Source organism: Pristis pectinata, chromosome 6 (assembly GCF_009764475.1).
Source record: "Pristis pectinata isolate sPriPec2 chromosome 6, sPriPec2.1.pri, whole genome shotgun sequence".
In the NCBI taxonomy this organism is placed as follows: Eukaryota; Metazoa; Chordata; class Chondrichthyes; order Rhinopristiformes; family Pristidae; genus Pristis; species Pristis pectinata.
The window spans coordinates 20,198,875-20,215,682 of NC_067410.1; the positions used below are offsets into that span (position 1 = coordinate 20,198,875).

General features: G+C 38.1%; 1 protein-coding gene across 1 annotated transcript in view; it reads right to left on the reverse strand.

The window, feature by feature from the left end:
• acad9 (acyl-CoA dehydrogenase family, member 9) overlaps positions 1-16,808 on the reverse strand; it is a 51,149-nt gene that overhangs the window by 16,395 nt on the left and 17,946 nt on the right. The window contains 8 exon segments of the mRNA XM_052017737.1: positions 461-587; positions 2,523-2,602; positions 3,558-3,686; positions 4,341-4,460; positions 6,190-6,260; positions 9,993-10,068; positions 14,039-14,112; positions 16,529-16,703. Coding sequence (XP_051873697.1) covers positions 461-587; positions 2,523-2,602; positions 3,558-3,686; positions 4,341-4,460; positions 6,190-6,260; positions 9,993-10,068; positions 14,039-14,112; positions 16,529-16,703 — 852 coding nt within the window.

Consider the following 16,808-nt stretch of genomic DNA (forward strand, 5'->3'; position numbering starts at 1 on the left):
TCCTGGCAAATCTCGTTCCTTTTAGGGCTTTAAATGACTTTAAAACCCAATTCACGGTTCATTTAAATTCTGCTTCAAATCCACACCTTGTCTTTAATGTTTGTTAAGATAAGAAAGAACCACTAATTTACATCCTCCGTAGAAATTTTGTTACTGATTTTGATCAGCAAAACACATAACAAACTTAGAACCTGACTTAATAGAATACTGAAATATATTTTGTATTACAAATTTATGAATCAAACAACAGACTTTGCTCGATGACATCTCCCTTTGCAGAAGCATACATATCCACATGAACAATAATCTTTGTTTGCCAAGAACTTAAGTCTTCAGTTATAGTATACTTGAAGGTCTGCTCTGCATGATAAATATTAGCTTGTTATTACGTTACACCCCAAAGAAACATCACTTCACAGATATATGCGCACACCAGAAATTGTGACACATGAATAAGTACCTCTAAACTGGAATGCACTACACCATTTTTGCCTGTGAGACCGAAATCCACCTTGGTGGTCAAAGAACCTCCCAATTTCTTTCCTAAAAGCTCCAGAACAACTCCGATATTTCCTTTCTTCATCTCTCTGGAAACAAACAGAAAAAGTGTCCTTTAAAAAAAATAGCTTCATAGCCCGCAAGTTATTTTTGAAATACATTTAATATGCTTTGTACAGTACAGGCAACCCCCACTTTACGGCCATTCAGGTTATGGAAATTTGCCCTTTGAGAATTCGCATATCACTATCCAAAAATTTGAGCTATGGAATAAAATTCACTCTCACAAAATTTATGTGGAAAAAAAAAGTAAATAAGTCAACATAAATTTTTTTTCAACTCTTATTTCTAGACACGTGCGCAGATGCTGCAGCTTCGCTTTATGGAACATTTTATAGGAATGCAACCTCCCCCCATTATAATATGGGGGCGGGGTGCCTGTTTATAACAGAGATTTCGGATAGCACACAAGATAATAAACTAGCAATATCATTTATTTCTGGTGTTAATGGTTGAAGATTTTTTTGCTACAACTTTACTGTGCAAACTTCTACGGTGGCTTGAACAGCCCTAAGAAAGACACCATTTCTAACAAAGCAGAATGCATTGAATTGTTATACCAGATATATTCTCAAATCCTGAAGTAAGACTTCACCCATTGATTTCTAGCTCAGAAGCTACCAACAAGGTTACAGTTAATACCATTTCAAAAGATGGCAACAGTTACCAAAAATGCCTTATATGCAGTAAAACAATTATTAGAATCAAAAGCAGAAAAAGGTCTCGACTTCTTGGAATCAGAAATGCATATTCATGTTAAATTTTTGATTTATAGTTTGATTCTTATTTTAAGCACATAAATGGTCAGTCCATTATATAACTTCAACAAGTGGTGAAATATAACAGCATGTGTTACTTTTTTGAAAAAAGATCTATTACATCAATATAAGTATAGGATCAACACCCAAAGATTTTAAAAGGACATTTCTTCCTCTAGGAATAACTTTTAAAATATGATACAAGTGTTTCCACATAGCACCTGAAAATTAAGAGATGCAAGTAGTACCTACCTTGGAAAATTTTGAAGTCTGAGATTAAGAATATTAACTATTCCTAGAAAAATGTTATCACTCCAAATACAAACGAACACATGCAGCATTTTCCTCAAATACTGCTATTTTTGAGACAACACATTTAGTGAAATTTAAGTTACTAGAAGAGGAAGACATTTGAATGCGTGCAGATCTGTGGTTTTCTCAAACGATTATCCAAAGTCTCAGTCTTGACCTCTGAACCACTTGCTTACTCCATCCACTGACCTTAAAGTCATTTAAAGGATAGCATGACAAGAGATTCTGCAGATGCTGGAATCTGGAGCAACAGACACAAAATGCTGCAGCCAGACTTTCCAGGCCTGATGAAGGATCTTGACCCAAAATGTGGACTGTTTATTTCCCTCCATAGATGCTGCCTGACCTGCTGAGTTCCTTCAGCATTTTGTGTCTGTTGCTAAAGGACACCATGACTTCCTTTTTATTTGATCATTTTGTTTTACAGTTCTATTCTGCCTAAAGTTTAAATACTTGAACTAACTTAAACCACAAACACCAACACTTTGGGTTTTATACTACAAATCCCAAATCAGGGTACAACTAAATACTTCTCCAGCAGGCCCACTTTATTTTGCCCTAAAGCAAAATTGAGACTTGTATTCAAATTTTAGCTTTGCATCAGTTCTGCAATTGTACTACAAATACATTCAACTACCTCAAGTTACAGAATATCATTGAATAAGATACATGCTTAAAATGAACATAATTGAAGCCACTAACTACAAAGCAAGAGCACAGTACTCTCAGAGCAGTGAAGGTACAGTCAAAGGTCAAAGAAAGCACTGATAGGTTGAGTCAACTATGTCTCATTAACTAAATAGTAGTCAATGTGGATGAGGGTTAATATTTAGAATGTGGTTTAGAAAAACGACCTTTAGAACAGAGCAAAAAAACATGTTCAGGCCAGCTTACTTTATTTTTCCAGTAAGTATTTTTCCTGCGTGCTGTAATCCAGTCAATCCCACATACATCCTTAGAATTTCATTAGTGCCCTGCAATCCATAAAAATATAATTTTATGTATAGGAAAATGGAAGTTACTAGTTACAAGTTAAAGACTTAAATTGTGATCTATTTGGTTACATTTCTTAACACAGTTACAACAAGCACTTGATTCACTGTTTCATTTATGCAAAACAGCCAAATTTTACAATTTGCTGATTTTCATGATCACTCAAGCTAATTCAGCATATGGTTGCCAAACACAACAGCCATACTAATGAACTGAGTGATCCTTACAATCATTATTAAGTACGTGCATATTAAATATCCAAATCAGTGGCCCAAACAGAGCAGTTTATGTCTTCTCTACAAGGCATTTTTTTGAAATTAGTGTGCATTTACAACATTAACCCCATTGATTTAACAAAAACACAAAGTTGGCATGTTTCGTGAAGCCCGCTTATCATATTAGTATCAGAAATATTTTATCGCAGGTCAAACTCCATTGGATCACAGCATCCGACTACAAACTGTTGAATGAATAGAAGGTAGGCATTATGTTTCTTTGCAGGAGATGTTTTTTTTAAATGAAATAAAGCTACTCAAATATACTGTATGCTGAAAGGTCTTTACAAAGAGTATAATTATGCAGGATCTTTGAGCTGAGAGAAGACATTAAAAAAGATAAAACACAGGTTTAATCGGCCACTCACAATTTTGTTACAAAGGTCGTATGGAAACATATCAATAGCATGTCTACCACTACAAACACAATACAGCAAACTGAAGTTAGTTGGCACTATTTTCCGAAATAACAAATACATTTTAAAAACTGTTTTACCTTATCCAATTTAAGAATCAAAAACTAACTCAATTCATTAAAACAGCTAATAAAATCCATAAAAATACCCTACTATATACAAAGATTTTCTTTCTTTCTAGTTATGCTTAATTGTCAATTGTTATGATTAAATTTAGTATCTAAACAGGTGGATATTTATCTTACCTCAAAAATCAGAAGAATTCTGCTATCCCTGAGGAATCGTTCATAAGGGTAATCTTTCATATAACCAAGGCCCCCTAGAATCTGCAGTGCTTCACTTATGCATGTCCATGCTCCCTCAGAACTGAAAATCTGATTCAAAGATGTACTCAGTTAGAAGTCATTTGGATGCCAAACTGCATACAGTTAATTACCCAGTAATTAGTTACATGATTTACAGAAAGAAAACAGTGTACATAATTTTATTTTAAATCATGATTTAAGTTTACAGGCATTTTGAATTCTATAATAATTGAACCAGATTACAATGATGGCTCTTCGTAAAGTTAAGATTTTATTTTTTAAGGAAGGCAAGATCCCTTTAGCATCATTCTGCATACAGTAAGCAATTCAGTATTTCATTATGAATTAACATTAGTTTTAAAATGTCACCCATGTGTCCTTTGCCTCAACAGGAAAATGATAAAAAAAAAATTTCTCCTAATTCCAGACAGTTGCTTAAGGCTTGGCAAAGAACATTTTAATTAAATCTACAGATGATTAATCCAGTTAAACAGTTTATATTTTGACATTACATGCAGTCGACATTTTATAGAGCATTAGGTTGTTTCTAAATATTGAAAAGTGACAAACTTAATTATTCATTCTCATATTTAACCTCATTCTAAAGTAAAGCAAAGCAATTTTTATATAATGTGGATACTGTTCCCGCTCAAATGTAAAAAAAATCACAACTGCAATCTTCTAAACTAGCTTTAAGAATAGTTTTGAATTTCCATTCATTACCTTAACCATAGCTGCTTCTAGAGAACAGTCTGGCTCTCCAGGACGGTCCATCATTCCTGCAGTCAAGTAAGCCATGCTCTCCATTACATATGCTTGCAAAGCCATCAGAGCAAATTTCTCCTGAAAGAAATTGCAACTTCTATGAAAACTGATTAAATATATTCAGATAATGAGCTAGATAGTCCTCAATCTGGCTTGCTTACTTCTCTGGACGCCCAAACTTTTGCTGCCATTCATAGTTTTCACAGCTCAGTGGGTCTGATTAGCCTGGAGGCTTGGGTGCTCTGACTGTCCCAAGAGACCTTAAATTTATGCCATATATTTCATCCAGCCTGTCAGGTCAGTCTGTTTCTGTTTCGCCACTGGAGCCAGCGGGTGAGACCCGACAACAGAGCAAAAGATCAGATTCAATGGTATCTGACCTCCAGCTCATTTATTAACATCCTTGTTTCAATGCATACGTGCAGAAGTCCGAGACAATTCACTGGCCAGAGGTAAATTAGTTTCAGCCCTTCTTCTTAAGGTACCCTAAATTGCTGCTCCCTCCCTTAAAGTGCAAGCAGTATTGGTAATTTTAAAACCAATGATTCAGCAACTCACTCAACAAATTCAAATGACTAATTCAAAAACTACAGGTGCAATAAACTAACCAAGTGTCTCAGCCCCAAGATATTTGAAAGAGTTCCAAAAATGTTGATGCCAATTCCACAACCTGTGAAGTTTGTAATAACACATTTGCAAATGTTTGACGAAATAAACAATAATTGACTACAGGTTTCACTCCCTGGTTGCATACACGATAATGATTACTCTTTAGAAATTAAGTGTTTGTTTATGAGGCATCATTTTGGGACATCCAGGGATGTAAAAGGAACTCCGTACATGCAAGTCCTTTCATTTTCTCTCCCAAAACTTGAAGAATTGAGGTGTATCACAGAGACATCAGCTGAGGAACAAATTGAGCACACTTAAAAGATTTATTCTGGATACGCAGGAATGTCTAATGGATCTTTAAAAAAATAGAACATTTTGCTTATTGACTATTCTTTATTAAATTTGCTTTCTTCTAGAGACATCTGAAATAAAATCTCATGTTCTCAGAAAGTGCATGCTGTAAATTACACAATTAGTTTTCACAATACCCTGAAACAAACAGAAATAAAAATAAATGATTCCCTCATGGTCCATTTCCAAATGAAATAAAAAGTCTGCAATAATTTTAGCAGTAACTACTATACTTGCCTCAGAACAAATTAGATACAAATCCCCACAGAGATACAACCTGCCAATCCCAATCTTGATTTTATTCTAAACGATCAGTTACTTGGGGAAGGGGACAGAGAAGAAGGCATTTTAAATCAAAAAGGTAGAGCACTGCCCAAGTTAGTTTACTTTTAATTACTGTCCTACCTTTTTATCTATCTTTATTTCTGTAAATTTATTAGTGAAAAACAAGAAGTGAAGTTTACAAGATTCAGGCACGTTGCCACTAAGAATAATACACACAAAATGCTGGAGGAACTCAGCAGGTCAGGCAGTATCTGTGCAGGGAAATAAACTGACGACATTTCTGGTCGAGACCCTTCATCAGGACCTGAAACATGGACTCTATTTCCCTCCATAGATGCTGCCTGACCTGCTGAGTTCCTCCAGCATTGTGTGTGTTGCTCCAGATTCCAGCATTTGCAGAATCTGTTGTGTCGCCACTAAGAATAACTTCTGACATTAAGAAATTGCAAGGCAAACATTAACATACCTTTACAAGTGTACAGATTTCACTTTGTTCTGTCAATGTCTTGGCTATTAGCAGCAATGATATAAATAAGTATCGAAAACAAAAAGGTCCTACCTGGATCAATCCAAACTCACTCAGCCTCCTGTCAAATTGCTTGCGGGTACAAGCATATTCTGCTGTCATCTCTACAAAAAACAGCACAATAGAAATTGAAGAATTGCATTTATATAGCGCCTTGTAAGAACAAAAAAAAATACATAGGAGCAGGAGTAGGAGTAGGCCCTCTGGTTCCTGTTCCTCCATTTAATGATATTGTGCCTGATCCAATCTTGGCCACAACCTCTCTCTGCCCATAGCCCTCGACTCTTTAAATGTCTGTCAATCTACACCTGGCCGAGGAAGACAAGCATCCCATATGCATTCTTCACCACATTATCCACCTGTCCTGTTGTTTTCAGGGAACTATGGACTTGTACACCAAGGTACCTCTGTTCATCAGCACTCCATAGTACCCTATCATTTATTGTGCATGTGAATATGTTCAATAACTGGCATTCAATACTGTACTGTGAATATATTCAATAACTCTACTTCCACAACTCTTATGGATAGAGTATTTCAAAGATTCATGGCCCACAAAAATACAAAGGGCTCCATTTGAAATGAGAATCCCCTATTCCAAAATTATGCCCTTTAGTTCTAGATTCCGCCACCAGGGAAATATCCGCTCAGGATCCACCCTGCATATTTGGAAAATCAATCTAATCGAGCAGAATAATCAGGACTTCAAGTTTTCTTGGAGGAACCATCAACCAGAGTGGACATTGTGGAAAAAGTAGATTGTATCTGGACTTCTAGAATGTGCTTCACAAAGCTTAAGTCACAAGGCAAGAGCCCACTGTATCATATAGGCATGGGTAAAGGAATGACTAACAGGCAGGAAGCAGCAAGTAGGGATATGACAGACCATAGGACCATAAAAAAAAATGAGAACAGGAACAGGAGTAGGGTATTCAGCCCCTCGATCCTGTTCCACCATTCAGTATGATCATGGATGATCAGATATTCCTCAAGTCCAGCTTCCTGCCCTATCCTCATAACCCTCGATCCCCTTAATGATCTGAAATCTTCCCATCTCAGCCTGAAATTTACACAAATGATCAAGCACTGGACTCTCCAACATCTTTTCATGATATACATGGCAGATAAAGGTTGGAATGTGCAGTGAAATTTTCTCTATTTTTCACTGCACTTCCAACAATGCACAAGGAACTCGACACCATCCAAGGCCATGTATTATGACTGACTGGCACATCACCTGCCAATCATTCACTTTCTCCATCACTGGCACATCCCATCTGCTTTAATACATCACGGTTGCTTTCCACAACAGTTTGCCAAGGGTTCTTTGACAGCACCTCCCAAACCCACTGCCTCCAACCTCTAGGGAAAAGGTAGCAGGCACGTGGGAAAACCTATCTGGACTTGGAAATCTATCCCCAATCCTTCAGTGTCACCAAGTCATAATCTTCAAACTGGAATTGAGGGAATAGTTTTACCACACCAATTGCTGTGTTTGAAGAGAGCAGCTCACTTCCTTCTTGTCAATGGCAATTCCAAAAGGGTATTAAATGTTGACCTTGCCAATATTATCCACATAGAAATGAAATGCCAGAGTAAAATCTCACTAATGTCCTGCCAAATTAATAGAATAGGAAGGTGGGCATTTAGTTTAATCAAATTATCAGTTCAGAAGTGTTATCTGTTTTATGTTATAGTAAGATTCCATTCTGTCTTGGATCGTGTAATGGTAATATAGGTATGATAAGTAAGTTTACAGATGATGTGAAAATTGGTGGTGTAGTAGATAGCAGGGGAGATTGTCTAAGGCTACAGCTTGATAGAGATCAGCTAGAAAGTTGGGTGGAGCAATGGAAAATGAAATTTAATCCTGATAAATACAGGGTGATGCATTTCGGGAGGACGAAGGGTAGGACATGCACAGTAAATGATAGGGCACCATGGAGTGCTGATGAACAGAGGTACCTTGGGCTACAAGTCCATAATTCCCTGAAAGTGACAGTACAGATGGATAATGTGGTGAAGAATGGAAGACTGCATGAGGAATGCTTGCCTTCCTCAGCTGTGGCATTGAATATAAGAGTTATAAAGCTGGTTAGGCCACAACTGGAGTATTGTGTGCAGTTCTGATCACTACACGTTAGGAAGAATGTGATTGTGCTGGAGAAGGTGCAGAGAAAACTTACAAGGATGCTGTCTGGATTGGAGCATTTCAGTAATAAGGGGAGATTGGATAGGCTGGGAGTAGAGGAGACTGAGGGGTGACCTGATAGAGGTATATAAAATTATGGGGGGGAATAGGTAGGGCAGATATGAAAGATCTATTTCCCACAGTTGGGACAGGGATGTCTAAGACAAGAGGGCATAGGTTAAGGTGAGAGGTAGGAAGTTCAGAGGACGGGGATCTGAGGGGGACTTTTTTTTCCCCATTCTATTTATTTTTTTTTAAACACACACAGTGGGTGATTAGGCTGGAACATGCTACCTAAAGAGGTGGTGGCAGCAGATTTAAGAAGCATCTAGACAAGTACTTGAATTGCCCAGGCAAAGAAGGCTACATACTTAAATCAGGTAAAGGGGATTACTGTAGCTAGGTACAACAGGTGGCATGGACATGGTGGGCTTAAGGGCTTGTTTCTGTGTTCAACTGTATGACTCTCCGTCTGTGGTATGTGATTCCCATTGTGGTAGGTTATCTTCAGATAAGGAATAGTTAGCAAAACCATTATTTTGCCAAAAAATCAATTTGTTCACTAGCATGCTTCATAAGGGAGCACTTGGCTATAAGCAGTTTAAAGGTTATAAGTGGGCCCAATTGCACTGGCATTCAGCCATTTGCGATGTCGACCCAGACTTCAGTGGGGCAACTGTAAGTCCAGGACCAACAGAGTAACAGTGTGGTGACATCTGTCGCTAAACTCCCTCACAGGAATCTACACGGAGACCCCACTCACATGACTGAGGATTCTCAGCCTGTTGAAGGCAAGTTACTTTTGAAATAGTATTACTTTATTAATTTTCATTAATGTTTTTAAATGAAAATTATGTACTAATTTCAATTTCAGTAGTTTTTAAATATTGCTGAATGTCCCAAGCTTTTTGTTAAAGCCCGTTAGAGGGGTTCCGGGGCAGAGGCCAAGATGTCGCAGAGACATCGGTGGTTGCCTGCGGGAACCAGAGGCCCAGTGAGATTCTACCTCTACATCTGTACCAGGTAATTACAGGTGAGCAGGGATTCCAGACAGTGGGTGGATCCAGCATGATCTGGTCCATTAACATTAATTACCTCTAATATTAAGAAAGAAGCCCATCAGTACATTTTCAAGCCACCTAGGAGTGGACAATTCCATTTTGCCAGCATTACATAAAGAAGGCTACAATGGATCATACTTGCCGACTTATAATGACAGAAGAGGCAGCCATTCAGCCCATCACATCCCTGCCAGTTCCCAGCAGAACAATCCCATCAGTCTCATTTCCCCATCTTGTATTTCCCTGTAGACCTCCCCATGCCTATCAGCTCATCTTGGTTCATTTGCCCACACAAGAGATAACTTACAAAAGCCAATTACCCTACCATGCAGGTCTTTAGGAGGTGGGAGGAAACTGGAGCTCTCAGGGAAAACATACAAACTGCATGCAGGCAGCACCTGAGATCAGGTTCAAACTCGGAGTTGCTAGAACTGTGACGTGATAATTCTTACAATGTTTAACAGTTTCAGCTGGTATGACTGATGGGTAGAAGATGATTACATAGAACATTACAGCACAGTACAGGCAATTCAGCAATTAGTTTGCAAGTAAGCAAGATTCAAATTTTTTTTATATAAGCTCACCAATAAGCTTTTTGATCATTCCTGCAGATGCACTACCCATGCTAAATCGTCCACTATTCAAGATCTTCATGGCCACCTGGAGGTAAAGAGGAAGAAATAATTTCAATTCCATCAAAATTTCTACTGGTTAAAGCATAATACTGCTCCATTTAAATTAAATTTTGTAAAAAATTTTATTTACAGCGTGGTAACAGGCCCTTCCGGCCCCAACGAGTCTGCGCCGCCCATTTTAAACCCCCAAATTGACCTACCCGTACGTCTTTGAAATGTGGGAGGAAACTGGAGCACCCAGCGGAAACCCAAGCAGACACGGGAGAACGTACAAACTCCTTACAGACAGCGATGGGAATCGAACCTTAATCGCTGGCACTGTAATAGCGTCGCGCTAACCACTACGCTACCGTGCCGCCTACTTTCAGCAATGAGTCTACTGTCCAAATTCACCATAAATGTTGTGATTATCTGTGATGCACAGAAAACAAGAGACCAGGGGTTTTCTTATGGCATTTCACCAACTCTCTAACTCATTTTACAGTATATATAAGTTATGTTTTTCTGAATCAGCACAATAGTTCACAACATCACCGCATATTAAAATCACATATGATTCAATTTCAAGACCCGGTAACTCGTCATACGTATTGTGTTAACCAACATTGTGAGGTCAGAGATATAGAGATTGATTTTAGAACAGGAAAGGTAGGGAAGATTAAATAAGACGGATGAGAGAGTTTTTACTGGCAAGAAGGTCAGGAATCAGAGAATGGAGACATAAAAGACTGCAGGTGCTGGAATCTGGAGCAAAAAATAAATTGCAGGAAGAACTCAGGGGGTTAAGCAGCCAAAAAATGAACTGCTGAGTTCTTCCTGCAGTTTATCTTTTGGAACAAGAGAGAAACTTCAAGATAACTGACAGAACAATAAAAAAACCAAAACTTTTTTTAAATGGAGTTATGATCTGAAATGTACTGTCTGAAGGGGAGGTGCAAGCATTTTCAATAATAATTTTACAAAAGGAAATTGAATATAAACATTAAACAAGCTAAAATTGCAGTACTATTGGGAAATAGCAGGTGAGTGGGACTATTTCGATGGTTCTTTCAAAAAACATTAAACAGGCATGATGGGTCAAATGGCCTCCTTCCAAATGATTCAATGGAATTAATATTTCTACATACAGTACGAGCTCTTTACAACAGATTAATTCATAAATAATGTTCTGGTATAGGCATTAATGTGTTAGACTCCTTGGTATAATCTGCAATAGGTTACTTCAATTGGCATAAACAGGGACATATCATACCCCTGGTACTGTCTAGAGTTTCCATTTCCATGGTACATCAAGGTAGCATTTGACTGAGTGTAACATTAAGGCATCCTAGTTAAAATGAAGTTAAAAGACACCAAAAGACAACACTCTAGTGGTTGGAGTCATACCTAGTACAAGGGAAGACTGTTGTGCATTGTTGGAAGTGAATTATCCTAGCCCCAGGTCATCACTGCAAGAGTTTCTTGGGATTAATATCTTAGGCCCAGCTATCTTCTGCTTTGTTATTAATGACCTCCACTCCATCACAAAGTCAGAAAGTGGGAATGTTCACACAATGTTCAATACCATTTGCATCCCCTCTGCAATTAAAGCAGCAGCATGATCTAGGTAACATTCTGTCATGGGATAAAGTGCCAGGGAATAGTCTACTTCAACAAGAAAGAGTCTAATCACCATTCCTTGACATTCCAAGACATTACCATTACCAAGTTCTCCCACCATCATTATCCTGTGAGTCACCATTGATCAGAAACTCAACTGGACCAGCCAAATAAATACTGTAGCTTTAAGAGCAAGTCAAAGGCTGGGTATCGTAGGGAGAATGCTCATCTCCTGATACCAAAAAGCCTTTTGATCATCTACAAGGTATTAGAAAACCCATAGTCTCTCTGTGGTGTAAAAATCTCCACTTGCCTGGATAAGTGCAGTTCCAACAACTCTCAGCACTATCCAGCACATGGCAACCCACTTGACTGGCATGCCTTCCTAAACACGCGTCCTAAACATGCATTCTCTCAATGTGCAGTGGCTCCAGTGCGTACCACTTTCTTGCAAATGGTACTCGGATTACCCCTCTGAAACCCACAACATCTCCCAAGAAGGGCAAGAGTAGCAGGTGCACAGGAACACTACTGCAGTTAAAACAGCTTTTCCTCATTTACATTAGCAGAGCCCTTTCAGTTTGGTATTTCTACTGAAGATAGGCTAACACAATTTATTTTGTTACATGAGTGATTTGATTTGTTTCCCTTTTCCATTTTACTGGTAGATTTAGCAACAAACAGAATAGTGCTACAGAATAACTGCTCTTGACATCAAAACAGCATTTGATTGAGTATGGCATCAAAGAGCCCTGGTTAAACTGGGGTCAATGGGAATCGGGGGAAACCCCTCTGCTGGTTGAAATCATATACCTTGTACAAAGAAAGATGGCTGTGCTGGTTGGAGGTCAATCATCTCTGCCATGGGACACCTATGCAGGAATTCCTCAGTGTCCTAGACCAACCCTCTTTAGCTACTTCACCAATGACCTTCCTTCAATCATGAAGTCAGAAGTAGGGATGTTTGCTGATGATTGCACAATGTTCAGCACCATTCACACTTCCTCAGATAATGAAACAGTCCACATCCAAATATAGCAAGACCTGGACAATATCCAGGCCTGGGCTGATAGGGTGCAAATAAGATTTACGCCACACGAGAGGCAGGCAATGATGATATCCAACAAGAGAAAATTCAATTATCACCTCTCTGACATACAATGGCATTATCATCACTGAATCCCCCTCTATCAATATCCTGAGAGTTAGCATTGATTAGAAATTGAACTGAAGTAGCCATATATACAAATGTGGCGACAAGAGCAGGTCAGAGGCTGTGGCGAGTAACTCACCTCCTAACTCCCCAAAGCCTGCCCACCATCTACAAGGCTCATGTCAGGAGTCCAATGGAATACCTTCTACTTGCATGGATGAGTGCAGCTTCAGCAACACTTGAGAAGCTTGACACCATACAGGACGTAGCAACCCACTTGTTAGGCACCCCATCCACAACCACTCACTCACTCCAGCACTGACACACAGTAACAGCAGTTTGTACCGGATTGTGCCATCTATAGGATGCACTGCAGCAACTCACCAGGACTCCTTATAGAAAGTGTCTTCCAAACCCATGACTTCTACCAGTGAGAAGGATGAGGCAGCAAAAGCATGGGAACATGAGCATCTGAAAGTTGCCCTCCAAGCCACCCACCGTCCTGACTTGGAAATACATTGTCGTTCCTTCACTGTTGCTGGGTCAAAATCCTGGAGCTCTCTCCCTAACTGCATTGTGGGTACACCCACACCTCAAGGGCTAAAGTAGTTCAAGAAGCTCATCAACAACTTCTCAATTAGGGACAGGCAATTAAATGCTGGCTCAGCCTGCAAAGCCTACATTTCTTGAATGAATAAAAAAAAAGCCACTAGAGTCTGGCAAACATGGACCTTTTCTCTCAGCTCCTGTTGGCATTAACAACATGCATTGGTGGCATGGTAGATTAATAACTTTGTTTAGGATAATTTAAGAAATTTTATTTCAGTATATCACAAAACTAATGCTGATTACTATAATGCTAGGTATTACACTTAACTGTATTACACAGAGATGCTAGAAGTGTCAAGGTGGGTTACGAGATCAATGCTTCAGAACAACTCAAAATTCTGTATCTCACCATTTTGCTTCAGAAATAAAGATAAAATGGATTAAGAATAAAGGTTATGAGAAAATGGAGTGGAAGACAACCAACCAGTGTTTCTTTTAGAGTTTAGAACTTCTGACAATTCCATAAAAGACAAATATTAGCAAAATTTAAAACTGCTTATTTCAAAAGAAAATTGCAATCGTTTATCTTCCCATGTAGCATTAAAACATAACTGTTACAAGCAGTGACAAATCATCAATGAATTGAATTTTAAATTACTATTCTAAATGACATAAATAAACTTTTATTATTTACCTTAAACCCACCACCAACTTCTCCCAAGACATTTTCTACTGGTACTTTGGTATTCTCAAAATGAACTTCACATGCTGAAAATATAAAACTAACAGTTAGCTTTCTGTAATGCACAGAGGATTATAGGGCTAGAGAAAATTATAGAAATAGGCAAGGTCAGGGACATGGAGGAATCGAATGAGAATTTTAAAGGCTAGGTGTAACTGGCAGCCAATGTAGGTCAGCAAACAAGAGGATGATGGAGGTCAATTATGCCCCTCATAATTTTGTATACCTCAGTCAGGCCCCCCCACCCTCCCCTGCTCCAAGTAGTACAAGCTAGATGAGCAATGATGGTACATGAATGGAAATGTAGTTGTAAAAGGCATCTGGGGAAATTGAAATGCTATTTATTCCTTTATCTCATCTTCGACCACTAATTAGATTACAATAGTGGGCCTTGGCAGACTACATTGAATTATTTAGCTTTGAAATGCCAGTTACACTGATTCCACTAACTAAATTGGTAAAGATGATGCCTTGAAACTTCATTATGGTAAGGACATTAGTTTCAGTATTTGTATGAATAGCCATTAACATGGAGACAATACAAACTTGTGATGAGACTGGAGCAAAGAGGCATCTAAGAACCACCTGCGCCTATGTTTATCAAAAACTGGAGAGGAATGGGAGAACTAGTGCTGAGAAAAATTGCTACAAAAAGTCCTTATTATTGAGCATATCTTAAAGGACTCATAACCACCAAGTAGAAAATTCAAAAGCACCCAAAGGTGAAGAACCAACAGCAGAGGGAATGTTAAAAAGGAGATTATAGTTTCTTTCCGAAGTATACCATTATACAATCTTCAAATATCCTGTGTAAATTATTGTTCAAAAACAGTAAATGAACACTACACTATTATATTCATCATACCTGTATCAAATAAATAGCAACACTATTACTGATTCAGCATCAACCATGGACAATTGGAAGAGTCCATGTACAGTGGCAGCAGCCATTGTTAAATGTACAGCACCTCATTGTGTTAATTCATAAGAGAATTACAAACATATTTTGAAAAAAACTTTTCCTTTCTGTCAGTATCTCTTGTATTGAAATACTGTGGATACCGGAAACATTACCATTCTTTCTTTCCCTCGCTTTATTTCTCTTTCTGCATCTAATTTATACATATTTCTTGGTCTTCCTCTTTCCAATTCTCAACCTTACAATATGTTGGACATTTCTGTTAATTGGATTCCAGATAACTAATTTCCTTTTCCACATAATTATCAGCTCACACTTTCAGCAGCTTGACCCGCAGAGAGATTGACATGTCGAGGATGTCCAATTAATGGCAAATATTGTCAAGTGTCCAACTTCAGCAAATTATGGCCAAATGGGAATAATGAACGTGGCCAGCATGTAATTAAGATGAATTCAAATATCTAAAGCAGACTGTTCTGCAGACTGACATATGGAATCCTGCTTTTTTTTGACTAATCTTGGACAGATTTTAAAATTAAACTATAAAACTTATTTTAAAGCAGAAACGTCTTTCATTTCCACACACATTTTTTGAAACTGAAGTGAACTGGGTGGAAATGTAAATAATCCAATTCGTCTTTGAGGATCAATAGAGGAAAACTAAGGAAAATATTTTACTAAAAATATCTTTGCCAAAGAACATCTTGGTCTGAATTATGTTGGATGTGCCTGGTAGTAGGGAAGTGAACTGATGCTGTTCATCTGCTTCAGTGACAGACACTCCACTCATGTGGAGTTCAATAGAGCAGCACAGTCACACTGGGATTGCTCAGCATTGCACTGCAGAATCCATCCACTGTCCTACATCAGAACCTGGTCTGGAGGCCAGGAGAAAAAAAGAGAATGTTTTTAAGAAGTTGATTTCAAATTTTAAGATTATTTCCCAGTCTCATAGTTCCTTTTAAATCAAGTTTGTTCTATTTTGTTTACAATGATTTTTAATAACTGTTGATATAATACTACATCTTGCTGGATGAGTTCAAGGAAGGTGGTTCAGTTTTATCATCCCTTTGCCCTGGCAGACCATGGGCTGAATCCAGCTCAATCTGACCTTTATTTGAACAGTGAATTGCTCCAAGTATATGCAAAATAGGATTTCGCCTTTACCCTTCAATTTTTCCCTAGCAGCTTAGGCTATTGCTGTAAATGAAAAGATTCCCAAGTCTGCTCATAATTCTGAACAAATCCATTGAAAAGAAAAGTTATCAAAAACATACTGGTAAAATTCAGAGAGAACAGTTTCTGTGAATGAAAAACACTCATTTGGATAGATTAGCAGGTGACAATAATAGAATTTACTAGTCACTATAAACATCCAGCAATATATGAAAAAGGTATTGTATTACTAATTTAACCACAAGTAGCAGCACACTAATTGCTCATCATATGTAATAAACTTGCCTTTGATTCTTTTAATAACAAGAAAATTAAATGCTTTCACGCCTGAATCAGGAATGTCTTACTATTGGATCCACGGATTCCTAGTTTGTCTTCTGGTTTCCCGCTGGTAATACCACCAAATTTTCTTTCCACCACAAAAGCTGTGATCTTGTCATTGATTGTACCATCTTTGTCAACCACTTCTGTCCGTGCAAACACTGTAAAAATATCTGCAATTCCACCATTTGATATCCAGATCTGCAGCAGAAGCCATTGGATAGACATCAGGAATGAGAAAAAGAATAATTTCAGATAATAGTGTTCAGCTGATTGTGATTTTTTTCAATGACTATTTCTCTCGAA